The sequence below is a fragment of the Pleurodeles waltl genome, chromosome 7 (assembly GCF_031143425.1).
Source record: "Pleurodeles waltl isolate 20211129_DDA chromosome 7, aPleWal1.hap1.20221129, whole genome shotgun sequence".
Lineage (NCBI taxonomy): Eukaryota > Metazoa > Chordata > Amphibia > Caudata > Salamandridae > Pleurodeles > Pleurodeles waltl.
In genome coordinates this window covers 1,390,307,848-1,390,335,523 of record NC_090446.1, presented here as the reverse complement: position 1 = coordinate 1,390,335,523, position 27,676 = coordinate 1,390,307,848, and the positions used below count along the sequence as shown (strand labels likewise).

The 27,676-nt window shown below is 48.1% G+C and overlaps 1 protein-coding gene across 1 annotated transcript in view; it reads right to left on the bottom strand.

Moving 5' to 3' along the window:
- RRAS (RAS related) overlaps positions 1–20,283 on the bottom strand; it is a 117,934-nt gene extending 97,651 nt beyond the window's left edge. The window contains exon 1 of the mRNA XM_069200972.1: positions 20,050–20,283. Coding sequence (XP_069057073.1) covers positions 20,050–20,154 — 105 coding nt within the window. The 5' untranslated portion in view covers positions 20,155–20,283. The remainder of the gene's footprint in view (positions 1–20,049) is intronic.
- Positions 20,284–27,676: the final 7,393 nt, after the last annotated feature.

The window sequence follows — 27,676 nt, the reverse complement described above, 5'->3', positions numbered from 1 at the left end:
TGCCAAGAGGAGGTGGTTATACCATATCGTCTGCACTTGTCAAGGTCTGGCCTATCTTTTACTTCCATAAAAGTGTACCTTGCAGCAGTGAAGGATTTCTTAGAGGGAATTTCAAACGTTTTCCCTCCTATTCAGACTCCTTTTCCGGCATGGGAGTTAAGTAAAGTTCTTTGAAAATTAACAGGTACTCCATTCTGAACCCATTTATAAGGCTACTTTACAGCATTTTTCATAGATGGCAGTCTTCCTTGTAGCTATTTCGTTTGCTACAAAATCAGTGAAATTCAAGCTCTGTGCTCGAAAGATAGTGTTTGATAAAAACAGGTTTGTAATGTGAACTCACCCTTCTCTTCTTCCAAAAGTAGTATCAGATTTCTAAATAAATCAGGCAGTATCCTTGCCAACATTCTTCCCCTACCCATCTAATCCGCAGAAAGAGCCCTTTATTCACTGAATTTCAGAAGAGTTTCAAATTTCTATTTAGACAAGACAAAAGAAATAAGGCAACCTGATCACCTATTTATGAACTGGTCTTCTTAGCACTGGTATATCTTCTTCAAAACAATCCATTTCTAGATGGATTGTTTCTTGCATTAATCTGTTACCAATTAGTGAATAAAACTCGCACTATTAAACCTAACGCTCATTCAACTAGGGATAATGAAGTGACTATGGCTCTTTTACAGAACAGGGTCAAGACTGATTTGCATATGACTGGTCAAAACTGGGATGGCATGGTGGGCAAAAGAATGACGGATTAAACTCATATCTGTGACTGGGGGTGAGTGAAAAGTTTCAGCACTCCGTCCACCATCCTTTTGTGTTGCTAAAGTTGCCCTAAGTGGCTAGGGTATGCCCTGACTTGGGGCCCCTTGCTCACTCTGCCACTGGATTCAAGCTAGCCTGGCTAATGAAAAGTGATACCCTGAAACTGGTCCCATGATGCTTGTTTCTGGTTCAGGGAGGACCTAGTCTGGCATTTCGGGCTGGACTGTTCCCATGGGGAACAGGGTCAAGACTGATTGACATATGGCTGGGTCCAAACTGGAGTGGATGTGGCCGGGTCCAAACTGGAGTGGATGTGGCCTGGCAGTTCGGGCTGGACTATTCCCATGGGGAACAGGGTCAAGACTGATTTGCATATGGCTGGGTCCAAACTGGGGTGGCGTGGGGAGCAAAAGAACGATGGATTAACCCAGATCTGTGTCTAGGGATGAGTGTTTGAAAAGTTTCAGCACTCCGTACATCATCCTTTTGTGTTGCTAAAAAATGTTTAAAAAAAATCAGCCACTATTTTCTCCTTGTGACCATTTCATACAATTAGCATATAAAGTTACATTAGTGTGTATGATGCTAACAAGGTGTAAATAAACGATTATATAACCTCATTCTCCAAAAACATAACGGTGTGACTAACTTAAAAGTAAGGCCTGAGCCGGTGGAACTGGGGTAAATTCGGCTGCAGGGCAGGTGGACTGCTTTGCCGTACCCTACCTCGGAAAGGCACCGACCATTCGCGGAGTGTGTAGCTCTTCCCGTATGCCAGCCAGTTCTGAAGTCTTGCATGCTCTGTTACCATCCTTGTATAGCGTACTTCATTCATAGCGCGAGGGTGGGTGTGAGCCAACTACCTACTGTAAAGCACTATGTAAAAAAAAAAAACACAACTAAAATATGTGAACGCGAAAGCTCTTTCCTGGTTATAGCTCCTCGAGTATTTTTTTGAGCGCCATAGGGGGCAGAAAGGAAAAACGCACACGAGGTTCCACAATATATAGATTCTTTATTCACGTGTTTTTACGTGCAGAAAAACAGCTACTCGTGGTTTTCTTCTGATTTTGCAGACAGAGTATTGCAGTGGTGGGCTGAAGAGAGGCGGAGTGGCGCAGATAGTGCCCTAGGAGTAAGGGTGTAGCGGGGGGTGGGTGTGAGCAGCGAGAGTAGGGATGGGTGGCCGCTTAAACGGATGGGGAGAGGAAGGCGGAGTGTGGGATGGGACCATGGGCGTAGGAAGTGTGGGGGACGCGGGGATATGTCCCCCCCCCAGATTTTGGAGTGGGGGGGACACGGGGGACAAGGGTGGGGGGGACGAGGGGACAGAAGAATTTTCCCTTCTCTTCTGTATTTCACAGGGCCATTAGCGCATGAAAGCGCTACCTATAATGGCCCTGCACTTGACCTGTGACCTGGCTCCAGGACACTCGCCCTCCTCCCTTTTGTTGTGCTGCAGCACACAAGGGATTCTTTCTCAACTTGCCCCACAGCCGCCTGCAGTCTGCACTTCTGAGAACAAAGGGAGACGAGAGGACCTTTGTTGATTGCTGTCTGCATCCCGTCTCTCCTGAGCCCTACCCTTCCCTTCCCTTGAAAATCGAACCCTGAAGACAGCAGCAAGACTTCTGAAGATAAGGAGGTTTGGGTAATTAAATAAAGTATTGCCAAGTAACTCCCTTTCTTTTTAAATACAGTGCTGTTTGCAGAGTATCTCCCTTTCTAAAAACAGTATTGTTGAGTTACTGTGAGATATGAGCAGGGCAGGCTTTAGCGTGCTAGTGGCACCCTGTGCGCCAATGTTTGTTAGGGCCCCCCTTTCTGCCGCCTCTCTCTCACTCTCTTCTCTCCTCTGTCTCCAGCTTGCCTGCCCCAGTGCTAATTATTGTCCCCTAAGTTGACATCCTGCCCCCCCAACATTTCAGTCCACCGTCTCTCCCTCAGCCTTCCTGGTATTTGTGAAAGCCCGCTCTGAAGGGCAAGGGCTGTCTGTAAATCTCATTTCCTGCCAATGGCCTGTGGATGCAAAGCCGGCACTGTAGCAGGTCACAGGCTTTACAGGACTTAACAGGCTGTGGTGGAACAGAGCCTGGCACTGCTGGATAGACAGCGGAGAGACTAGCACACAGCACGGGTCCCAGGAAGAACCAGATGGCCTGAGAGATGGACAGGGCTAGGTAAGGCAGCAGGGCCAGCTCTAGGGCGATGCAACTGGTGCTGCTGCACTGGGTGCTGACTTAGGATGGGGGTGCTGTGTTTGCAAGTATATTGTGACTTTAAAAGCACCTGCTGGGTGTTCCTTGCCACCAACAGTTTCAGGCAACAATAAAAATCTCAAGATAATTCCGGTGATTAATGGTGTTCCTGGAGAGAGATTGAAGTTTTGTCTAGTCGGAGTTTTGACTCATTATAACGTACAGGGTTACTATGCCTGCTACAAAGAACGTCTACATGCAGATCACAAAGTGTATATAATGTGAATAGGTCAGTGAGTTACTGCTTTTGTTCAATGCAGGAAAGTACCCTCTTTTTGGCATGGTTACCCCACTTTTTGCCTGTTGTCATTATGTTTTGACTGTGTTCACTGGGATCCTGCTAACCAGGACCCCAGTGCTCTCTCCCATTACATTTGGTTGCTTGGACCACACACACCCCACATTTGGCGTACTGGTGCCCCTTATAATTCCCTAGTATATGGTACCCAGGTACCCAGGGCATTGGGAGATCAGGGGTGCCCCATGGGCTGCAGCATGCATTATGCCACCCATAGGAGCCCATGTAAACTGTGTCTGCAGGCCTGTCATTGTAGCCTGCGTGAAAAGGTTCTTGCACCCTTTCACTTCAGGCACTGCACCAAGTCACTGTAAGTCACCCCTATGGCAGGCCCTCCTAGCCCCAGAAGGCAGGGTGCAAGTACCTGTGTGTGAGGGCACCTCTGCAGGAGCAGAGGTGCCCCCACAAACTCAGCTCCATTTTCCTGGACCTCGTGAGCGCGGGGAAGCCATTTTACGCGTGTACTGGACATAGGTCACCACCAGCTCCATAATGGCAACTCCGAAACCTGGGTATGTTTGGTAACAAACATGTCAGAATCATACGCCAATCCTATTGTTAGTATTGATTGTATGATTCCATGCACTTTGGGGGCTCCTTAGAGGATCCCCAGCATTGCTCCTATCAGCTTTCTAGGATTTTCCGGGCAGCCCATGCTGCTGCCACCCCTCAGACAGATTTCTGCCCTCCTTCTGCTGCTTGAGCAGCTCATGCCCAGGAAGGCAGAACAAAGGATTTCCTTTGGAAGAGGGAGGCAACACCCTCTCCCTTTGGAAATAGGTGTTACAAGGCTTGGGAGGGGTAGCCTCGCCAAGCTACCGGTATGCTCTGGATTGCATATTTGGTGCCCTCCTTGCATAAACCAGTCTGTACCAGTTCAGGGACCTCAGCCCCTACTCTGGTGCCAAACTGGACAATGGAAATGGGCATAACCACTCCCCTGTCCATCACCACCCCAGGGGTGGTGCCTGGAGCTCCTCCAGGTGGCCACTTGATTCTGCCATCTAGAACCCAAGGTGTAGGAGGCCTCTGTGAGCATCTGAGTGGCCAGGTCAGGCAGGTGACGTCACAGCCCCCTCCTAGGTGGTCACCCTGCTAGGTGACCAATCCCCCTTTCTGGGCTATTTATGATTTCCCTCTTCGGTGGGTCCTCAGATTCAATGTGCAAGATTCCAGCAGGACTCCTCTGCAATGTTTAGTTTGACTTCTGGCCACTGGAACCGCAACTGGACTTCACAGGAACCTACAATCTGCAGCTCCAGCAACGACTTCGCCCTGCAACATTGTTTCTCTGGCTCCTTCCAGCAACTGCAACATTTGCCCGGCTGTGCTTCCTCTGATGGCAGCAAGTCTTCATTCTGCATGAGAAGAAAGAACGAAAATTCCTTGGAGTGAAGGAGTCACTTAGCTGCATCCGCAGGCACCAACTGCAACAACGACAGGCTGCGTGGATCTCCTCTCCTCTTGAGCTGCGTGGATCCTGAATCAGGGGTGGTAGTCTGGAGTGGTCTCCTTGGTCATCTCTACCAGCTGTCCAACTTTGGAGTTGGTAGGTCCTTGCCTTACCATGCAGGACAGTACCCCCATGCACCGCGTCTCTTGCAGTTACCAAGGACTGTTGTTATCTTCTCAAAGGGATCTTCAGGCTCCATGTGGCCCCAGCCCCCAGCACTCTTCTCTGTGAAGCACAGCCCTCAACGTGCTTCGCCTGCGACGTAGGACCTCTCTCCAGGTGTGCTGCGTGGGCCTCTCTGCAGCTCCTGGGCTCCTTGCCTGTAGGTCTTTTGTGGGGGCTGCCTCTCCTTCTCCAGACTCTCTGCCTTGCTGAGGGTCACCTGGGACTCCCCTCCATGGGTTGAGTCCCCCTGGACCTTGCTGGTCCCCGGCAGCTCCACTTTTTGCCTACTGCGGCATTTGTCTTTGCCAAGGCTTGCTGGTGGGTTTTCCACACCACAGACACTGCAATTCTTCATTCGGCGTGGGACATTGACTGCATCACCTAGGAACTCTTCATCTGCTCCAGTGCTGCATTGCTGACCGTCTTCGTCTCCCCATCCACCAACTCCTGCATCCACAGATGGGCGGGTAGTGGCTCCTGTCACAACCTGACACTCCTACGTAAACTGGATTTGGTCCCCTTATTTCCCAGGTCTTCCTCTTCCAGGATCCACCTCTAGTTTTTTGCAGTCTTGCCTGCGTTTTGCAATATCCTTCTCTGAAGTCCTTTTGGTGGGTTGGGGAAAAACCAGTAACTTACCTCTTTTCTCATGGTCGCTGGGGGGCATTCTGGTACTTACATTTGGGGTTTCCCAGTTCCCGCAGCTCTCCTCTACTGATTACACTTCCTTGCATGGGGACCCGGCTTTCGCATTCCACTTTTTAAGTATATGGTCTGGTCCCCTCTAGGCCTTCAGTGTTGCCTATTGCTTTTCACTGTTTTCTATTGCTTTTTATGCCAATTTCTGATTGCTACTGTACATATAACAGTGTGCTACTTACATCCTATTGGAGTATTGCCTATCTAGTTTTTTAGTGTTTGTGGTACTGTAATAAGGAACCTTTAATTTCGTAACACACGTTTCTTTCATGTGTGTAAGTGCTGTGTGACTACAGTGGTATTGCATGATCTTTGCATGTGTCGTAAATAAGTCTTGGCTGCTCATCCACAGCTACAGACACTGTCTACACTTCACTAATAAGGGGATACCTGGACCTGGTATAAGGTGATAATACCATAGGTACTCACCACACACCAGGCCAGCTTCCTACATCAGAGAGCCCGCTCCTTTTTTGTCACCTGCAATTTATAAATTAAAACTGAATATAGAACAGTGAGCAATGAACTCATCAAAGAGCTGCATGCAAACATCAAGGTATAGATTAGAGCGCTATGATTTCCCCCCACTTTTTAATTAACTTAATGTTGCAAAACAAGTTAATTTGAGCGTAAATCAATTCTTAATATTAAAGAGAGTCCCCAACCATGGTGTTATGTTTTTAATTCAGAGTTTGCGCTTCTCTAGATAAAGCACTCAAACTATACCTGCTACCAGTATGGATGACCTATGACACCAACACCTTGTAGTCCTCTGTCCTATGTAACATTTCATATACACTGATTTACACATATATGATGATTGTCTCTGCGTAATGTCTGTGTGATATAAAGTGCTTTGACACCCTAGACTGGTATGAGGGCTGAATGATGGAACAACACATACGTATATCATGCATGCCTTAACATTGCGGTCTCAACAACGACCGCGTCTTTACTACTCATGCCCTTACAACAAATTGCTGTAAAAGAATGTTTGGTAAAGGAACATGCGTGGTAAATTCTCCCCGCCCTGCCCCCTTACATCTGATACCATACTCCACCCTGCCCAATCACTTATAACTGCCCCTGCCCTAAACCCTAAACCTTCCGCCCTGAGCCCTAAAAGTAACCCTGCCCTGTCCTTAAAACTACCCAGCCCCAGTCTGAACCCTAAAACCTACCCTGAACTGCCCTAAAAACGACCTTGACGCCTCTGCCCCCCTGAACCCTAAAACCTACTCCGCTCTGTCCTAAATACTACATGACCCCCACCCTGTTCCCTAAAACCTACCCCACCATGCTAGCCCCATATCTGTGGTAATGGCAGCGTGGTCAATGCACTGCATTGCATTGATTGCCTTGTAAGGGATATTTCCCGGTATGAGTGGTGCTATAAAACGAATGAAATGCATCTGAGAGAGAGTTGTGATGGATTGTAGTGAGGGAATCCGTGGCGGAGGTGGTCACTGGGGGGCACCATCAAACAATGTCGCACAGGGCGCCACCAGTACTAAGGCTGGCCCTGTCAGACAGGACAGCAGTTCACAGGAAGGCGGCAGCACAGAGACTGCCACTTGACAATCAGACAAGGACCTAGCAGCAATCATAGGCCTTACTGACCTTCACAGGCAGGCGGGGGGCCAGAGACTGACACAGCCTGACTAGAAAGAAAGCTCCTAACAGGCAGCACAGTGCATTGCAGGCAGCACAGGAATCGACAGGAAGCACTGCGCCCAGCAGGCAGTACATGCCTCTTAGGACTTCACACAGGCAAACAGCAGCACAGAGCTTGTTGCTGTCTAATAGGCAGCCAAGGGCCCAGCAGACAGGGAATTGATGGCCGCAAAGGTCTCGACTGGAGGCGACCGCCTCCACCCAACGCCCCCCCCCCCCCCACGGCAACCCTTCTGGGTGCAAACTTTGTGCAGGGGGCCCACCTCAAGGTTGTCCCTGTCCCCCCCAGAAATTTTGTGTCTCCTACGCCCTTGGATGGGATGAAGGTTAGGAGTGAGGGTGACTGCCGGAGGATGAGGGGGACCCAAAGCACGGGGTGGGGAAGGGGGTCTGGAGTGCGGAAATGGAGGTTCGTCAGCCTGAGGATGGGGGCGGCCAAGATCCGAGGGAGGAGTCAAGGGCGTTAGAAAGTGGATCCCAGGGCAGGGCGTGCAGGGGCCGAGGCGTGGGTAGGAGCTGTAACCGGGGCGTAGAGCTTGTGCCGTCATCTGGGGGAAGGGGCAGAGGGTGAGATTGGCGGGGTGAGAGCATGTTGGTCTGTGAGCTCCGTTTCTCAAATTTTAGGGAAGCAGAATGGAGCAAAATACCCAGGAGTGTGCCCGTTTTGTGATATGTATAAAGGTTTTACTGATACGTGTACATTTTTTATTTCCAGTATTAAACTGGTGACTTATTCAAATGTATGATGGTGGCTGCAATAAGCTTCTTTGCTGAAAAAAACAAAACTTAGCATGAAATCATGCATACACTTCGAATATTCTTGGTTTCTAATTCTGCCCACAGTGCATTGCTGCTAAACTCCGAATTAATTGTACCGCAGAAGGTTGCGGCCTTGTAATGGGATGTTTTAACTCTTAGCTCTACGCCTCGCACAGGCAGCCTCCTAAGGGTGTACTTATGTACTGTGCTTTCATGTGTGTACAGCACACAGTGACCTGTGACCAGGCGTCCCAGAATTGCCGGGACAGTCCCGGTTTTCTACCAGCTGTCCCGGCAGATTTCGGGATATTTAGTTAATGTTCCGGTTTTTAGAGAATGTCTCTTTAAAACTGTCGGGTGTGATTTTTTTGTTCTCCAAAGCAGAGATAGTTAGCAGGTGTTACCAGAAAGCGATTTCATTAACAGGCATTGTACTGCCTTTATATATTTAACTGTATTTATGGTCTTAGTGCCTGTTCTGTAATTCTGTGCGGATGATCGATGTCACTCTTTGCGAATTATAATTGCTGTCCTACAATTTTTGGGAAATGTCCTGGTTTTTGGCTTCAAACTTCTGGTCACCCTAACAGTAAGTGGATCTCTCATCCAGAGAGAAGCTGCAGTGATGGGCATATTCAGGCTTTTCCCGTGTGTCAGTGCACAGGGCACCATAGTAAAACGTGTTCCACCTAACAACGAGGTATTCTGACCACATGACACACTGCCTTGGAAGGCGCTATTCTGGGGTGGGTCAAAGCTTTCCGCAAAGGTGAGAGAAAGGTTATATTACAAGAAAGAGACAGTCCAAGTGTCACCTGAGAGGGGCGCTACCTAACACCCGAGAAAGATCAGGGGGTCCTGTGCAGGGGTTACTGTGCGGAATCTGGTTTCGGCGCACACTGGAGCCCACCCTGCTCTTCTGCAAGGACAAGAGTGTAGGGGGGTGGATTGTACACAACTGGCAGGGGCGGCGGCACGGTCAGGAGTAACAGCAGGAACCGATGGGGCACAGTATAACATTGGCAGCATTGAGGGAATACATTCTGTACTGCTCGGCGTGGAGGGCACATTTTATGTTATCACAAATAGAAGGCGCTGTCTAAACCGATATGGGGTAATTCTCAGAGCACCACCTCTGTCCCCCTCTTCTTTGCACCCTACTCCCCTCTGTCCCCTCTTTGTACCATGGGGAGATCCCCTATCCGACTTAAAGAAGGGACTCAGAGTATCAAACCTGTGGGGTATTCTGACCTCAATTTCCCCTTTATCAGCACCTGCTAGTATTTATTCAAATGTAAGGGACTTGCAACAACTGCCCTCGTAAATTGTGATCTCTGAAATACTCGGTTATAATTAGGGCTGCCGTTTTTTAAAAATATTTTCGTCTGTATTTATCCAACTTTATTTTAGGTTTTGTGAAAAAATGAAGCAGAAACTAGTATATTTTTATATTTATTCAACTGAAAATGTACATTCATATTTGAATGGTTTGAAGATCAGTAAATGATAAATTAATATACTTAAGAAAATATGTAACTTTAAGAATCATTATATATATATATATATATATATATATATATATATATATATATATACACACACACACACACACACACACATACACACGCTGCTCTTTAAGCATCATTATTAAAACATTTTTTTAACCTGCATACCTGTCAATCTGCACAGCTATTGGCCTGACAGTCATGAATGACAGTATTTAGAATTGCTCAAAAAAGATCCCAATTTCCGCTTTTATCCACATTTAAAAATACAGACAGGAAAATAAATGGTTTTGTGACTGTATTTATCTGTACAAATCAGTAAAAACAGAAAACAGGGACCCTTAATAATAGTAGGTACAATGTTTATCACACCTCTAATGTTTGGGTTCAATTAAGTATGCACCTTCTGTTAAATTTCAGCAAATAAAACCTGCTGGAATTTAACCGGTGTAAAATTCACCAATATTTATGGAGACTTGCACATTTTGGCATGGTAAGCCACAAACCCCTCAGGTTATTCCTCACTAGAGGGAAATTGTTCAGAATTGGTTCAATTTATAGCACTTGATAAATATTGAACCCAGGGTGTTGAATCTTTTCAAGTGTGTTAAATACGTATCCCTCTAGCACTCTTAATCAGGCCCTTAGTGGACATAATTCATACATTCATCCTCTCTGTATTTAATGAGGAAGACATTCAAAGGATTGTTTCAAGTAGGGTCCTATTGTGTTGAGTGGTAGTTCTCTTTGAAGGCAAGAGTCTTCAATTTCTTTCTTAATTGCATAAGGGCTATCACCCTTTTGATGTCAGTGGTGATGATGCTTTAAATCTTCTGTGTGTACATTGGCAATGGCCATTGCCTGTGTGAAAAGAACCATGATGAAGACAGATGGTTTCCAGCAAGCATAAGCTTATTCACACTTTAACACCTTAGCCACCAGCTCTTGCCATTCCTTGGCTGGCCTCCACCTTGCCTTTCAAGGATGCATCAACTCCTTCAAAGGCAATCTCAAAATCCTGGCTGCTGGTATGGCATCGTCTGTCCCACAATTTGCACACTTCTGTGATGATTTACAGAAGCAAGTAGTTACGAGTAGGCCCAACATGGACTAGTCTGTTCGTTCTGGCAAAAATATATGTTAATGTATTCAGGCATATTAGCCTATAATAAACGAATTACTATACAGCTGTATACTTCTGGCTTGAGATGTAAGTGGCCTACTACTGGCTGAGGTTTACCCATGGTCTCCTTCCTAGGCCATGAGCTTTCATGGTGTGAGACAGCCATCTTGGTACGAAGGTCTGTTGCATGGCTTGAAATAAGGTATAATCCTGCCTTATCAGTTTTCCCTGGCAGTGCACCATTACCCTTTGTGGGTAAAATGTCTGTCTACTAGATCACCCCTACTACGCGTCTGGAACCTTAATCATCTGTGAGATGTGTGGGGCGAGGCTGTGAGTACATGTGGTGTGGTTCATCATTGTGCAGTAAATGGCATAATCCATTTGGATCCCTGGCCCCAGGAGGCCGGCTTTGTCTGGTTCGACATACCACCCAGCATGAACTCCTTCAGGGCCCCTTTCCTGAAACCTCTTCAACTTGGTGGGTGGCTCTATTATGAGTAGGTTCCTGTGTGGTCAAGGGAAATCCAGTCACCACACTATTTGCGGCTGCTAGTGACAAAGACAGCAGTGGTCTGTGCTGGTTTATTACTGACCTTGCTTAAACAGAATCACCTAAAACAGCTTGAACTGGTTTCAGCTGTCCAGTGCTTAATTTGTAAATAAAAACGTGCCAGTGCTCAAAGCCTTCCTCTTAAACACGCGGCTCCTGCAATTAAATGTGCGAACAAGGAATTCTGATGCAGTGTAATCCTGAAGCCATTTTGGGCCTCTTGAATCCGTTTAGAGCCACTCCCTGCCCTTTCAGCTCACTTTCTGCTTTCTTCCATTGTGACGCTTTTCCGTTTTTCTTTTCCTCCATCTTTCCCATATATATATTTTGCTCTCAGCAAATGCTTAGGGAAGAATAATAAGCGCCGGCCCCCAATAAGTGCCAGTGCTCAGCACCGGAAACAACAAGCACAAATTAAGCACTGCAGCTGCGTCTCCTTACTCCGGCGGACATGCTCCTTTCTACGGGATTGGAAGAGTATCTGAGGCTTCAACTTACTACCGGCATGTACAACACTGACAAGTGGGGTGCCATAAGAGTCACACGCACCCTTACCCCGTTGTCTTTAATGTTTATCAGGTCCTACTCATGGAACTGATTTCCCCTCCTAGGCTTAATTTAAAATCGTACACACAACACCTTCTTTTAAGACGCCATTGATGTTTGGGATACGCAATACATGTATCAACTCAAAGGCCTGCAGCCAATTCAACAAAGCTATTGTGATCAGATTAGCGAGAGTCGTAATACTACATGTTTCTTGTATTCCTCTTTTACTAAGACACATGTTAATTCCCTGAGATAATACAAATAGCTTGCATGTATGGTGGGATAAAGGACCCAAAACATCAAACTTCCGCAACAATCAAAACTGTGTTCAGTAAAGTAGTTAAGCTAAAAGGTGCGGGATGGGTGTGGGGGGCACAGGCTATTCCTGGATATAATATGGCGCGTACAACAGTGCAGTTCGTTGCTGATGTTGGTTTCATTTTGAAATTTCACATAAAAAGATATGAAAAAAGTATCTAAGCCAAAAATATTAACTTAATTCCAAAAGAAGACAGACATGTTATTAGGAGCAAATGCTAAACCCACACTGGACCTCGCAAAGCTGTATACGTACATTTGCCCACAAATCTCTTAAATTAAATTAAGGATGCTCTAAAAGAGGAACTGTGTCTCCAAAGCAAAAGAGGTCACAGACTGGCTATTGATCAGTAGCAGAATCTTTTTTAAAGTAACATATTAGAGTCTCCATACAGCAGTATTTTCCTATATGTTTAATAACATTAAAGGGTGCACTTACAAAGTAAGCACTTGCCACCCAGTGAAGAAGGTTCTTACTTCAAGACCGACAATGTGAAACATGTTTTGCCAGAGATAATGTGCAGAAGTGCAAATGTTTGCTCTTCTGGGAAGGCAGTAAAACATCATCTGTTCAAATAGTTCTGGGCCTTGCTCATCTTGACATACAGAAAGAAGTAGGAGTAGCGCCTAGAGAAGATCAGACCATATGTGCTGTAGTACTAGAACCGAATCACCCAGAACTCGCCCTTTCTATCTGAATTCCTCATGTGTGTCCCTGGGTTCAGGGCTTTAGTATTTGCATCTTCTGTGGATTACCAAATTCCTGTCCAGTCTTATTCCCGTAGCCCCTCCAGATTGAGGATGGTTTCAGTTGAACAGATCACCCACGAAGCCAACACATTCTAAACTAGTAGTAACTCCAACATCATTTTCGATCACACACAAAGGATGGTCTAACCACTATTAGCTTCAAAGCCCCCATCAATTCCAGTCAGAACAAATAGCTATATAAACAAGCATTTGCAAAGCAGTGGGTCTCGCAATTGCTCGATTTAGAGCTATTACCGTTGTAAAGTCCTAATCGGACTTTTATTGCCACATAAAATGAAAGTGAAAAGTAATGCAGTTTTACATAAGTGACCACGCCATGAGCGTGAAGGAGCACACAAAATTAAACAGAAGTTTGCTCGCAGTCAAACGTATCTGCAAATGTGCAGCGAGATTGCCTTGCGTAGGAAATAAAAAGAAAAGGTAGTCTAGAAACCATGCTGAAAACATGGAGCCTCGTATGTGTTTAGTAGTTGTCTGGTGCGCTTGAGGAAGGCTAAACACCGGAAAAGGCATGATGTATGCTTGCCTTTCAGAAATAAAATCAAGTGATTTTTAAAAGGCAAGCCCACAACCAACAAAACTGATGGGCGTGGTTAAAAGCCCACAGAGATATTACAGCATGCTAGAGCGCTTGCACGCTCAACCCTAAAAAGGTGATAGATGGAGGAAAAAAGATCACTCCAGATCCAGGTTCTCCAAGTCTACTCTTGCACTTTGTCTCTCAGGGAAAGCTCAGTGTAGGAAAATACCCTCTTTTTGTCATGGTGACCCCCACATTTTGCCTGCTTTTAGTGTGTTTTGACTGTGTTCACTGGGCTCCTGCTAACCATGACCTCAGTGAGTGTGCCTCTCTCTCTCTAAATGTGGTTGCTTAGGGCTTAGCACACCTCACAATTGGCATACTGGTGTCCCCATATAAGTCCCTAGTATATTGTACTTAGGTACCCAGGGCATTGGGGCACCAGGGGTTCCCCATGGGCTGCAGCATGTATTGTGTCACCCATGGGAGCCCATGCAAAATGTGTCTGCAGGCGTGCCATTTCAGCCTGCATGAAAAAGTGCATGCACCCTTTCACCATAGGTCACTGTAAGTCACCCTTATGGTAGGCCCTCCTAGCCTAGAGGGCAGGGTGCAGGTACCTGTGTGTGATGGCACCCCTGCATGGGCAGAGGTGCCCCTAGGAACACAGCTCCATTACACTGGACGTTGTAAGTGCGGGGATGCCCTGTGTCCACAAACATAATGGTAACTCTGAACCTGGCATGTCTGGTATCAAACATGTCAGAATCATACCCCAATACCGTTGCCAGTTTTGGTTGTATGATTCCATGCACTCTGGGGGCTCCTTAGAGGACCCTGTGCATTGCTCCTACTAGTATTCTGGGGTTTTCCAGGCAGCCCCCGCTGCTGCCATCCCTTAGACAGGTTTCTGCCCTCCTGCTGCTTGCCCAGCTCAGGCAGAGAAAGGCAGAACAAAGGATTTCCTTGGAAATAGGTGTTACATGGCTTGGGAGTGGTAGCCTCCGCAAGCCACTGGTATGCTTTGAAGGGCACATTTGGTGCCTTCCTTGTATAAACCGGTTTGCACCAGTCCAGGGACCCCGGTTCCTGCTTAGCACAAAACTGGACAATGGAAAGGGGAGTGATGACTCCCCTGCCCATTACCACCCTAGGAGTCGTGCCCAGAGCTCCTCCAGATGGCCACTTGATTCTGCCATCTTCAATCCAAGGTGGGCAGAGGCCCCTGGGAGCATCTTAGTGGCCAGGTCAGGCAGGTGACGTATCAGCCCCCTCCTAATAGGTGATCACCCTACTAGGTGACTAATCCCTTTTCCTGGGCTATTTAGGGTCTCCCTCTTGGGTGGGTCCTCAGATTTGACGTGCAAGATTCCAGCAGGGCTCCTCTACATCGGTAACTTCATCTTCTGGCCACTGGGTCTGCAACTGGACCCTTCAGCAACCGTCAATCTCCAACTCCAGCAACGACTCCGCTCTGCAACATTGTTTCTCCAACTCCTTCCAGCAATTGCAACAATTCCCTGGCTGTGCATCCTCGGAGGATGACGAGTCTTCAGCCTGCAGAAGAAGCAAGAAGGAATCTCCTTTGAAGTGAAGGAGTCACTCCCCTGCATGGGCAGGCACCAACTGTAACGACGACCGGCTGCGTAGATCTTCGCTCCTCCGGAGCTACGGGGATCCTGTATCACAGGTGGTGGTCTAAAGTGGTCCCCTTGGTCCTCTCTACCAGCTGTCCAACTTGGGAGACGGTAAGCCCTTGCCTCTCCTTGCAGGACAGTAGCCCTGTGCACTGCAACTCTTGCAGCTACCAAGGCTTGTTTGTTCCTCCTCCAAGGGATCATCAGGCTTTGTGTAGCCCCGGCCCCCAGCACTACTTCCTGAAAAGCAGAGTCTCCTGCCTGCTGCTCTAGTGATGTGGGACTCCTCTTTAGGTGTGCTGAGTGGGCCTCACCGAGACTCCTGTGCCTGCTGCCTGTGGGTCATCTGTGGGGGCTGCCTCCTCTTCTTGTGACTCTCCCAACTGCTGAGGGTCACCTCGGACTCCCCTCCTTGGGTCGAGTCCCCTGGACCCTTCTGGGCCTCTTTAGCCTTGCAAGCTTTCTTCTCCAACTCTTGCATTTGCCAAGGCTTATTGGTGGTTTTCCAGCATCACTGACCGACTGCATCACGACTGTCGACGTGGGACATCACTTGCCTCCTGGAACTCCTCTTCTGCTCCTGTGCTGCACTGCTGACTTTCTTCATCCACTGTCGACCTGGTCCTGCATCCACAGAAGGGTGGGTAGTGGCTCCTGCCACAGTTGGACACTCCAACTCGAACTGGACTTGGGGCCATATGTACGAACAAATTTTCCCATAGGCACAAAATGGGCAAAACTGCTTGATACATCTAGCCCTTGCCTTGGTCCCTTTCGTTTGCAGGTCCTCTTCTGTCAGGATCCACCTTTGGTTTCTTCCAGTCTTGTCTGGTCTTGCACAGTCCTTTTCCAAAGTTCTCCTGTGGGCTTGAGGAAGAAACAGGTACTTACCTTTTCACTCATGGTCGCTGGGGGCACCCTGGTAGTTACCTTTTGGGGTTCCTAGTTCCTCCAGCTCCCATCTATTGATTCCACTTGCTTGGGTGGGGGACTGTCTTTGACATTCCACTTAGTATATGGTTTGATCTCCCCCTGGGTCCCTCACTATTTGCTGTTGTTGTTACTATTTGCTATTGCGTTCTATGCTAATCACTGACTTCTAATGTGTATATAATAGTGTGTTTACTTACCTCCATTTGGGGTATTGCCTATACAGTATTTATGTTACCATTATAAAGTACCTTATTTTTGTAACAGCATGTGGTTCTTTCATGTGTATAAGTGCTTTGTGACTATAGTGGTATTGCATAAGCTTTGCATGCCTCCTAGATAAGTCTTGGCTGCTCATCCACAGCTACCTCCAGAGCCCTGACTTCCTAGACACTGCCTACACTTTACTAATAGGGGATACCTGGACCTGGTATGAGGTGATAACACCATCGGTGCTCACCACACACTAGGCCAGCTTCCTACAACCAGTACTTATCATTTTTCTATAAAATATGAGTCTTTATTCAATACTTTAACAGATGCTGTTAAACTCCTGGCTCCAGGGAAGTTTAAGGATTATAAAAATAATCCCAAACTCGCACTTTGGTTAAACAAAGAACTGTTCTCTATGAAGAAAGCATGCAAGCGAGCAGAACAGTTCTGGAAATAATCTTAAAATGCCAACCAAAAATGAATTAAAAAAAAAATTCTTCTTAAGTATAACATGACTATTAAAGAAACTAACAGCAGCTACTACTAGGAGAAAATCTTAACGGCCAGGAACAAATTGAAAGGAGATAATCAAGGTGGTAAATGGGCTGTCCACCATTGGTCCTATTAATAACAGGCTTAATTACTTCCAATCTTAGTGTGATGAACTGTCTCTGTGTTCTTTTGCAAAAAATTAACAACGTCTGAATGAATATTTCTAGAGAGCATATGCCCCCTGTGAGCAATGGGTCTCAAACTGGTGGAGCTTCTTGGTCATCTTTTGTACGTATAACCCTAACATTTATTGTATCTTTAATTGAACATTATAGATCCAGCTCGCTGTTAGACCCACCCTGGTTAAGTTCCTCCCCTTGCATCAGGGCCTTGGCCCTGCACTATTGAAAATCTTCAACACATCTCTCTCTTCAGGTCTTATTCCCAATACTTTAAAAACAGTTAAACTTTCCCCACTCCTGAAGAAGCATGAAATTGACCCTGACAGACAGCCAATTGCCACCCAGTGCAGCAAAGAGTATGGGAGCATTTGTAGCAAAACAGCTTTGGTCAACCTTAAAAAAAAAAAAATCAGATACTTCCGAATGCTCAAACAGTGTTCCGCCCACAGTGCAGCACCGAATTAACAATGCCGTTCAATTTCAGGCCACTGGAGGATCACTGCCGATTAAGTGCCCTGATGTTACTAGCTCTCGCTGCGTCATTTAGTACAAACAAATCAGATGTGAAGGGTGGGTATCAAGGACAAAGCCCTAAACAGGTTCATCTGGTTTTTAAGTAGGAGAACCCAGCTTTTGAGACTGACGTTTGCCTTCCCCTCACCACCTTCCACCATGGAGTTTCTTACTGATCTGACTTGTCCCTGAGACCCTGCTACAGTGCCTCCGTTCCACCCAAAATCATGTGGCACAAATGGTAACTAATGCTCCTTGTTTTAGCCATGCCAAGACCAGCCTGAACTGCCTCTACTGGTTCCCTGTTTGCCATGGATTATTTTTAAGGCGTCTCATATTGTGCACCACTATATCTAGGGCAAGTCTCCACTATTTTAAGGTTATGGTGATACATCGTAGCACAAGGCTCCGGTCAACATCCCTCGGTTTCACACAAGAGACCTTGGGGCCGAGCCTTTTCAGCTCAAGCCCCTCGCATTGGGAATGGCCTACCCTAACATCTACAACTAATGTCAGACCTTCTTGCTTTAATTAAAGCACTTAAGACCTAGCTGCTCACATATTTTCCTTTGTGTCTTTCTCATCGGTCTGCATTTTAGCGCCAAGAGGCCTTCAGCTGTTAGTGTGCTCTAGAAATCAAAATAAATTATTGATAAATGGCAGTAATTTGGTTGGGTAGGCTGAGGTGATTAAATCTCTTTACATCTCGCAAGGTGTGCGGAAAGTCTTATTCAAAACCAAATAATAGCCCACTTAACCCCCCCTGCGCCGAAAAGCGGGCAGATGTTTAGTTTAGTCTAAGTCTGTTATAAAAGGCCCTTGGGCCAGTTTCGCGACATAAAAAACTTAATACAATGCCACACAAGGATTGACTCCTAACCAGTGTTGAAACATCACAGAATGTGACAACTGCCAGCTCGTTTGTGTAGCCTGAGAACTGCACCCCTCACTCTCTGAAAAATGCCAAAAACGTTCACAACACACACAGGGTCACTTCGTGTTGGGGCGCCCCTTGTCAGAACAGCACCCGATGGTCTATTTCACGTAGACATGCATATCTTCTTCCTAGATATTTTCCAAATTTAGAGGTGAAAGAGACTGTATTTTAAGTAATACTGCAGCAGATGTCAGTCTGGGGAGAAGTGAAGATACAGGGTGGCGTGGTGGCCTGTGGGATATGACTAATCATCTGCCCCCGTAACATCCTGGTCTTGAGTATCCGCACCATGTATGCACATACCCGACTCCTCCTCGCTCTGTGTAAACATCCTACCCCGAGCCCCTCCCCAGCATGTGTGCACCCTGGCCTGTGCCCCTCATCCTGTGTAAACATCCTGCCGTGAGCCCTTCCTCACACGGCGCTCCTCTACAAGGGGTTCCCCGGACCTGCCTGCCTCTTTATCACCAAGGACCCCCTCGGTGTGTGACACGGTCCGCACTCCGCGGAGTAGGCACAATCCCGGCTCACTCCCGCCTCGGAGTCTGAACAGAAGCCGAGGAGCCGGTTCCGCGACGCCCAGAGAGCACGTCTGAATCTGTAGCTGCTGGGCAAGGAAAGGCGGCGGCAGAGGCAGCCCCGCAGGCATGGAATGATGACTCGGGTACAGCTCCACCACAGCTGGCAGGAACCCAGCAGGAAGAGAAAGGAGTCAGCAAGCAGCAGAGACTCCATGGCATACGCATGAGAAGAGAAGCAGGCGGGAAGAAAGTAGCAGGCACAGAACAAAAACGGCAGATACAGAAAGCAGAGAAAGAAGGCCGCATGGAGCCTCCAGCTCTAGAGGCCCAGCAGGCACAGTAATAGGGCAGCCGGCGTAGGCCCCCTGGGGTATAGAAAGTAGCAGCAGATGGACGTGCCCCCTACACCCCTGACCCCGCAGAGAGGGGCAACCACTACAGGCACAGCTAGAAGAGCACCGCAGGCTTACAGAAAGTTTAATCAGAGCAGCAGGAAAGCCCCAGGCACAGTGCGAGCGCAGAGGGGGCGAGGGTGTATTCCCAGGCACAGCCAGTGGGGCCTACCAGGAGGGTACAGATAAGTGGAGTCCAACAACCGCACATCACCAAAAGTCTCTAGTAGGAAAAGACGCACGGGTGGAATAGGGCAGCTTGCATCAGAAGACGCATTTCAAGCAGAGCCTCCTCAAATACATCCTAAGGGGGTTCCCAGCAGGCACAGCCCCCCAGGCCCCACCAAACACATTCCAGGGTGGGCCCTAGCATCCACATTCCACGGAGGGCCCCGCAGGCACACTGGGGAGGCCACTGCAGGGGAACCCTAGCTAGCAAGCATATCCCAGGGAGGGCCTGCAGGCACATTCAGATGCAGCACACTGAAGGGAGGACCGTGCGACCACATTCCAGGGAGGGTCTCAGCAGACACATTCCATGGAGAGCCCTTCCACCTACATTCCGGGGAGGACTCTAGCGGGCTTATTTCATTGACAAGCGCGGATAGTGAGACAACCCAGCAGGCACATTGTTTGCAGTTGGACCCAGCAGGGAGGCACACTCCAGGCAGTTAAGAGGCAGGGAGCGATCAAGAGGCAGCTTTTCATAAAGACCCCAATATGCGCAGCGCTCGCCTATCTCAAAAATACAGCAAGCATCAGCATGCACTGGATCTTACCCGTGCACATACCAGACCCTGAGCCCCACCCTCTCCTCACCTGGATGAACTGAATGGTGAGGGCGCTCTTGCCCACCCCTCCTCCTCCCACCACCACGAGCTTGTATTTCTCCATAGGAGGGCCGGGGGGCTCCTTTCCGCTCATCCTCGGTCACCGATCCGACTCACAGGAGCCTCCACAGAAAGTGCACAACTGAGACCAAAACTTCTCTCCGTAGTGCCCGCTTCCCAATATGGCTGCTCCGCCTGCCCGGGCTGCTCCCTGCCTATGCTAATCCATGCTAATCCGCTGCTGGATATTCATGAGCCAGTGACTGGCTCTGACTCAGAGGCCTGCACTTCCCTATTTGGTGAGCTGAGGATGAGTCTGTGCGAGGCCCGGTGGGCGGCCCGGGGTCCTAGCGCCAGCCACAGCATCTGTTGGGTTCAAATGGAAGACTCTACAGCCGGCGCGCACAGCGTGGTCTGACCCCATGTCACCCCTTCTGAATCCTTCCTGCCACCACAGGGGATCTAAGACCTTAAGTGCCCACCCAGGGCACTCACGGCGTCTCATTCTACAGGTCCCTCCAGGTGGGGTAGGGCTCTTTCACACGTCCCTCTGCGTGGCCGCCCCACATACTTACTAACTACCCCCAAAACCCCACCTACTCGATAGGTCTCGAGTTACTCTCGTTCGTCCTGTAGAACATTATTTTACCCGTTTGTTGTGAAAGGATAGGACGTGTACCTTGCAAAGCTTCTACAAAACATCACCAAGAACATAGGTTGAAGTTGACTAATATTTTTAGTGAGAGTGAGTCCGACCAGCTTTAACCCTTGTCTTGGAAGGACTTGCATGATGCGCAGCGCTTCACAAATCACGCAACTAAACAAATAACATGTTCAGAACCACTGCACCGCTCCCTTCTCTGCTTCCACGACTACCCTTCCTCCCACGTACAGCCCTCCACCTTGGTTTGCAGCCGCACTGCTCTCTCACCCCTCCCCGACAGCACCTCGGGTGACCCCTTGCCTCACTGGACCCTCTCACAAATCTCAAGCAAATCAAAACATAGTTTCCTACCGCCTCCAAATTATTCGTCATATATTTGTGTAACGGCCCAATGACGTGTAATATTTACTGTGCCTTCGTAGTAGTTATGTTGGCAGATGTGGCCACACTCCCATTAGCGGTGTCATCAAGAGTTCATGCTCCACGCAGTGGGTTTATGCTCAGAAAGGGTTCCGCAAGGAACGTTTTAACATCAGTCTTTCTCTCCAGAAGTGTGTCACCCCCAGGAGCTGTGTTGCCAGGAGTGTGTGCATCCCAGATAACATTATCACCTCGTGTGTATGCCCCCAGTAGCAATGCCGACAGGTGCCTGTTTATTTGCAAGAGTTCTGTGACAGGGGTGAGAGAGAGGAGTTCTTTCTCCCATCCGTAACAGCTCTAGTTGTCGCTAGAGACTTGCGTGGCGTCTGTATAAATCTTATCTGACTGGGACCAAGAAAGCTGCATGGCACAGATTTATCACACATTTTCACCCACGGGTAAATGGTCTGGTGCAACAATTTAACGAGACTCTCTGTAAGAACTACTGAAGAGAGTCTCCCTTCCAGGCAGGGCGTGCCCTTCAGGCCACCTCACACATGGATCTTTGGGCCTCACGGCCAATGTCTCTGGCACTTAGTCACTGTGGCGTGGGAAGGCAGCATCAGAGCCTCCACCACTAACCTGATGGGGTGTGTCTGGGATAAGGGTGGCGTTGAGTACATGGAGACAGCCCCGGCCACAACGAAGGCCTGACAGTGGCAGAACACACTCCTGATCAAGAGATCTGGATTTCCATTCCAGTGTCTGTTAGAATCGGTGACCCCCGCCATTGGCTGTTCCATGCTCCCAAGGCATTGCTCATTATGATGGTGCTAGATGCTCCAGTGGACGACGGAAACAGAGGCGGGTGAACACGTTCCCAATCTGCTTAAAGGAAGTGGCATTGATGGCTCAGTGGGGGAAGTGAGTTTTGTTTCCAGTCCGACAGTGGAACAAAAGCTACCTTGTGGTAAATAGTCAAGAAATACACATCATTACTCATACTGGCCAAAGTCTAGTCTATTTATTTCAGTGAGTGGGACAACCCGAACGTTATTCTAGTGCTTAGACGTTTCAACGCCAGCATGCAAATGGCACTACAAACACTATTATTTTACATGCTTATAGGAACGATGGGCCCTTACCAGTTCATTGTTCTGTCATCTGACATCCACAGGAACTCCCCAGATGTTTAAATTATGTTTGAGTCAAAGGGTCTGCCCTTTAGCCCAGTTTTCCTGCTGCTAAGGATTTAAGAGGGAGGATCCTCTAATAAACATCGATTTACAAAATATTGTAACCAAAATATCGACTACCAGAATGCCATGAAGGTAAGTCAAGATGTACTGTCCTTAACTCCACATGTGTGCCTCTTCAAGGTTCACCGATGTGGAGTTAAGAATAGTAAACAATATATTGGGTGTTGATATTCCGACTACAACATTTGTATTGGACAATGTTTTTGTGCACAATACTCATACCTACAACCAAACAGGGATAGCTCAGTGGGACTGCATCAGTACTGCAGCAGTGGCGACTGTAGACCACCAGCCCACCACCTAAAACTGAACTGAGAACCCAAAACAAGCATTGGCACAGCCAATAGGCCTTGCCTATGCAATAACTATTGTCTCTTTCAATGTGTTTTAGCCATGGCTGCTGTTCAGCATGGATAAAAGTTTGTGACCCAGAGGAGGGTGACAATGAGTGTTCTGGCGTACAGTGGAATATAGTGGGCTGTTGTAGAGTCGAGTGTCGTAAAGTGGCATAAAGAGTTGTAGAATGGAGTGGATTATAGTGGGATGAGGTAGATTGGTGTAGAGTAGAGGAGTGTAGAGCGGAGGTGCATAGAGTGTTGTGGCACAGAGTGGAGTAAAGTTTCATAGAGTGGAATGGCATAGAGTAGTGTAGAGTGGCACAGAGTGAGTGGCATGGACCGGCATATAGGGGAGTGGAGTGGTGAAGGGTGTTATCAAGTGGTGTGTTCCATATCTGAATGTGGTAGAGTGGAGTAGAGTGTCATAGAGTGGTTGGTCGTAGAGTGTTGTGGAATAGAGTGTTGTAGTGTATAGTGGCATAGAGTGGAGGGGCATATAATGCTGTGGAGAGGCATAGACTAGAGTAGAGTGGAATAGAGTTTCATAGAGCGCAGTGACATAGAATGGAGGAGCATAAAGTGGAGTAAAGTGTTTCAGATTGAAGTGCCTAGAGTGGAGTAGAATGGAATGGCGTAGCGTAGAGTGGAGTTAAGTGTCATAGGGTGAAGTAAAGTGGCACGGAGTGACATAAAGTGGAGTAAAGTGTTGTGGAGTGACGTTGAGTAGAGTGACAAGTAGAGTGGAGTGGCATGGCATAAATTGGAGTAGAGTGGCGCAGGGTAGAAGGGCAGAGTGAGTGACGTGGTGTAGAGTGGCATAGAGTAGAGTGTCATTGAGTAGAGTGAAGTGGGGTAGAATGGCACTGTGTAGAGTGGCCTTGAGTGGATTCACGTAGAGTGCCCGCCAGTGGAATGGAGGAGATTCAACTGGAGTAGAATGCAGTGGCGTAGTGTAGAGTGAAGTAGTGCAGAATAGAGTGCAGTGACATAGATTTCAACAGTATAGACTGCATCAGCGTATAGTGTAGTGGTGTGGAGTAGAGTGGTGCAGAATAGAGTGTCGTAGAGCGCCATGGTATAGAGTTGATCAGAGTGGAGTAGAGTGGTGCAGAGTATAGTGCAGTGGCATAGAGTAGAGTGGTATAGAGTAGCGAGGAGTTGAGTGCAGTGGTGTTGAGTGGAGTCGAGTGACACAGAGGGCAGTGGCATAGAATGTAGTGTTGTAGAGTGGGGCAGAGTAGAATGCAGTGGTGTAGAGTAGAGTGGGGTAGAGTACAGTGGCATCCAATGGAGTGACTCAGAGTAGAGTGGCTTAGAGTGAAGTGATGCAGAGTAGCCTGCAGTGGTGTAGAGTAGAGTGACGTAGAGCAGCGTCATAGAGTGCAGTGGTATAGAGTAGAATGCATTGGCGTAGAGTGGGGCATAGTAGTGTGGCATAGAGGGCAGTGGAGTAAAGTAGAGTGGTGCAGAGTAGAATAGAGTGGCGTAAAGTGCCATGGCATGTGCTGCAGAATAGAGTATGGGAGAGTGCAATGGCACAGCATAGAGTGAAGTGGCATAAAGTGGAGTGGAACCGTAAAGTAAAGTGGCATAGGGTAGAGTGGTTCAGAGTAGAGTGAAGTTGCATAGAATGGACTGGTGTAGGGTAGAGCAGCGTAGAGAGCTGTGGTGCAGATTAGATTTAAGTGGTGTAGAGTGGAATGCATGGCATAGAGTGTATTGGCATAGAGTGTAGTGACGTTGAGTGAAGTGCCGTGAAGTAGAGTGGAGTGACCTTGAGTGTGTTGTTATAAAGTGCAGTGGCAAAGGGTGCAGTGGTGTAGAGTAAAATGGCATAGAGTGCATTGGCTTAGAGTAGTGAGGGATAGGGACAAATGTACGAAGCCTGTTTGCATTTCTTAATGGTCCCAATCGCTATTTCGGGCCATTAAGAAATGCAAACTGGGCTTTTCTTATGTACAAAGCCCTTAAATGAATCGCAGATTACGATTTCTACCTTGTAGAAATCACAATTTGCGATTCCCAGAATAGGAAATCGCAAATAGGGATTTCCTATTTGCAGTTCCTATTCTGATGTAACATGCATTTCCTAAATGCAACTTGGGCATTTAGGACACAAAATTACCATCGACTTGAAGTCTATGGTACCCAGGTGCAATTTAAAAAAAGCACCCCCAAAGTGTTTTTTTTTTTTTTTTTTAAATTACAGTACAGCACACACATGCCCCTTAGGCATATGTGTGCTGTATAGGTGCACCCCTAATTTTTGGGTGCAACAAGGGGGAGCCTTTTGCCTATTGCCATCCTTAGTTTTGCATTTCCTAAATAGCGATTTCCTAATAAGAAATCGCTATTTAGGAAATGCAAAACTGGCCCATTGACTCAAATGCAATGGAATTTCTTAATAACGATTTCCTAATATTAGGAAATCGGTATCTTAGTACATTGCATTTTGCATTTCTTAAATAGCAATTGTAGGAAAGTACCCTCTTTTTGGCATGGTTACCCCCACTTTTTGCCTGCTGTCAGTGTGTTTTGACTGTGTTCAATGTGATCCTGCTAACCAGGACCCAGTGACTGTGCTCTCTCTTCAACTACATTTTGGTTGCTTACGACTTAGCACTCCCCACAATTGGCATACTGGTGCCGCCCAAGTAAGTCCCTAGAATATGGTACTTAGGTTCCCTGGGCATTGGGGCACCAGGGGCTCCCCATGGGCTGCAGCATGTATTGTGCCACCCATGGGAGCCCATGCAAAATGTGTCTGCAGCCTGCCATTGCAGCCTGAGTGAAAAGGTTCATGCACCCTTTCACTACAGGTCAGTCACCAGGTCACTGTATGTCACCTCTATGGTAGGCCCTCCTAGCCCAGAGGGCAGGGTAGAGGTACCTGTGTGTGAGGGCATCCCTGCATGAGCAGAGGTTCCCTAACAAACTCCAGCTCCATTTTCCTGGACTTCTTGAGTGCGGGGAAGACATTTTACCTGTGTACTGGACATAATGGTAACTCTGAAACTGGGCATGTTTGGTATCAAACGTGTCGGAATTATAACCCAATACTGTTGCAAGTAGAGGACCCCCAGTATTGCTCCTACCAGTCTTCTGGGGTTTTCTGGGCAGCCCGGGCTGCTGCCACCCCATAGACAGGTTTCTGGTCTCCTGCTGCTTAGCCAGCTCAAGCAGAGAAAGGCAGAACAAAGGATTTCCTTTGTAAGAGGGAGGCAACACCCTCTCCCTTTGGTATAGGTGTTACATGGCTTGTTCTATGCTTTGAAGGGCAGATTTGGTGCCCTCCTTGCCTAAACCAGTTTGCACTAGTCCCTGGACTCTTGGTTTCTTCTCTGGCGCGAAACCAGACAATGGAAAGGGGTGTAACCACTCCCCTGTCCATCACCACCCCAGGGGTGGTGCCAGAACTCTTCCGGGTGGCCTCTTGATTCTGAATCTTGAATCCAAGGTAGGCAGGGGCCTCTGGGAGTATCTGAGTGGCCAGGTCAGGCAGGTGACATCACAGCCCCCTTCTGATAGGTGGTCACCAGGGCTTCCAGGACTAGGTGAGGGTGGGCCCTCAGATTCGACGTGCAATACTTCAGAAGGACTCCTCTGCAACGTTTACTTCGACTTCTGGCCACTGGAACTGCAACCGGGCTTCACAGGAACCTACAATCTGCAGCTACAGCAATGACTACGCTCTGCAAAATAGTTTCTCCAGCTCCTTCCAGCAACTGCAACAGTTCCCCAGCTGTGCATCCTCTGAGGGTGTCTAGTCTTCAGCCTGCACAAGAAGCAAGAAGGAATCTCCCTTGGAGTGAAGGAGTCACTCCCCTGCATCTGCAGGCACCAACTGCAACGATGACCGGCTGCATGGATCCTCTCTCCTCCAGAACTGCGAGTCACTTGCATCACAGGTGGTGGCCTGAAGTGGTTCTCTCTACTAGCTGTCCAACTTGGGAGATGGGAAGCCCTTGCCTCTCCTTGCAGGACAGTACCCCTGTGCACTGCAACTCTTGCACCTACCAAGGCTTGTTTGTTCCTCCTCCAAGGGATCTTCAGGCCCTGTGTAGCCCGACCTCCAGCACTCTTCCCTGCAAATCACAGTCTCCTTCCTGCCTGCTGCTCCAGCGGCATGGGACTCCTCTCTAGGTGTGCTGAGTGGGCCTCACTGCGGCTCCTGTCCCTGCTGCCTTTGAGTTGCATGTGGGGGCTGCATCCTCGTCTTCCAACTCTCCTCACTGCTGAGGGTCACATGGGACTCCCCTCCTTGGGTTGAGTCCCCCTGGACCTTGCTGATCCCCGGGTGCTCTGCAACTCTTCATCTGTGACATTTGCGTTGGCCATAGCTTCTTGGTGGTTTTCCAACACCACTGACTGACTGCAACTTTTCTTCCATCGTGGAACATTGCTTGCATCACTTCTGGAACTCTTCTCCTGCTACGGTGCTGCAGAGCTGACTCCATGTGTTCATTGTCGACCTGGTCCTGTAGCTCCAAAAGGTGGGTTGTGGCCCTTACCACAACCAGACACTCCAACTTGAACTGGACTTGGTCACCTTTTTTGCAGGTCCTCTTCTGTCAGGATCTACCTTTGTTTTCTTCCAGTCTTGCCTTTGTCTTGCAAAGTTTACCTATGGGTTTGGGGAGAAACTAGGTACTTTATCTCTTCTCTCCTGGTCGCTGGTGGGGCACCCTGGTACTTACTCTTTGGGGTTCCTAGTTCCTTCGGCTCCCCTATACAGATTCCATTTCCTTGGTTGGTGGACTACCTTTCACATTCCACTTACTTAGTGTAAGGAAATGCCTCCTTGGCATGGTTACCCCCTGACTTTTTGCCTTTGCTGATGCTATGTTTTGAATTGAAAGTGTGCTGAGGCCTGCTAACCAGGCTCCAGCACCAGTGTTCTTTCCCTAACCTGTACTTTTGATTCCACAATTGGCACACCCTGGCACCCAGATGAGTCCCTTGTAACTGGTACCTCTGGTACCAAGGGCCCTGATG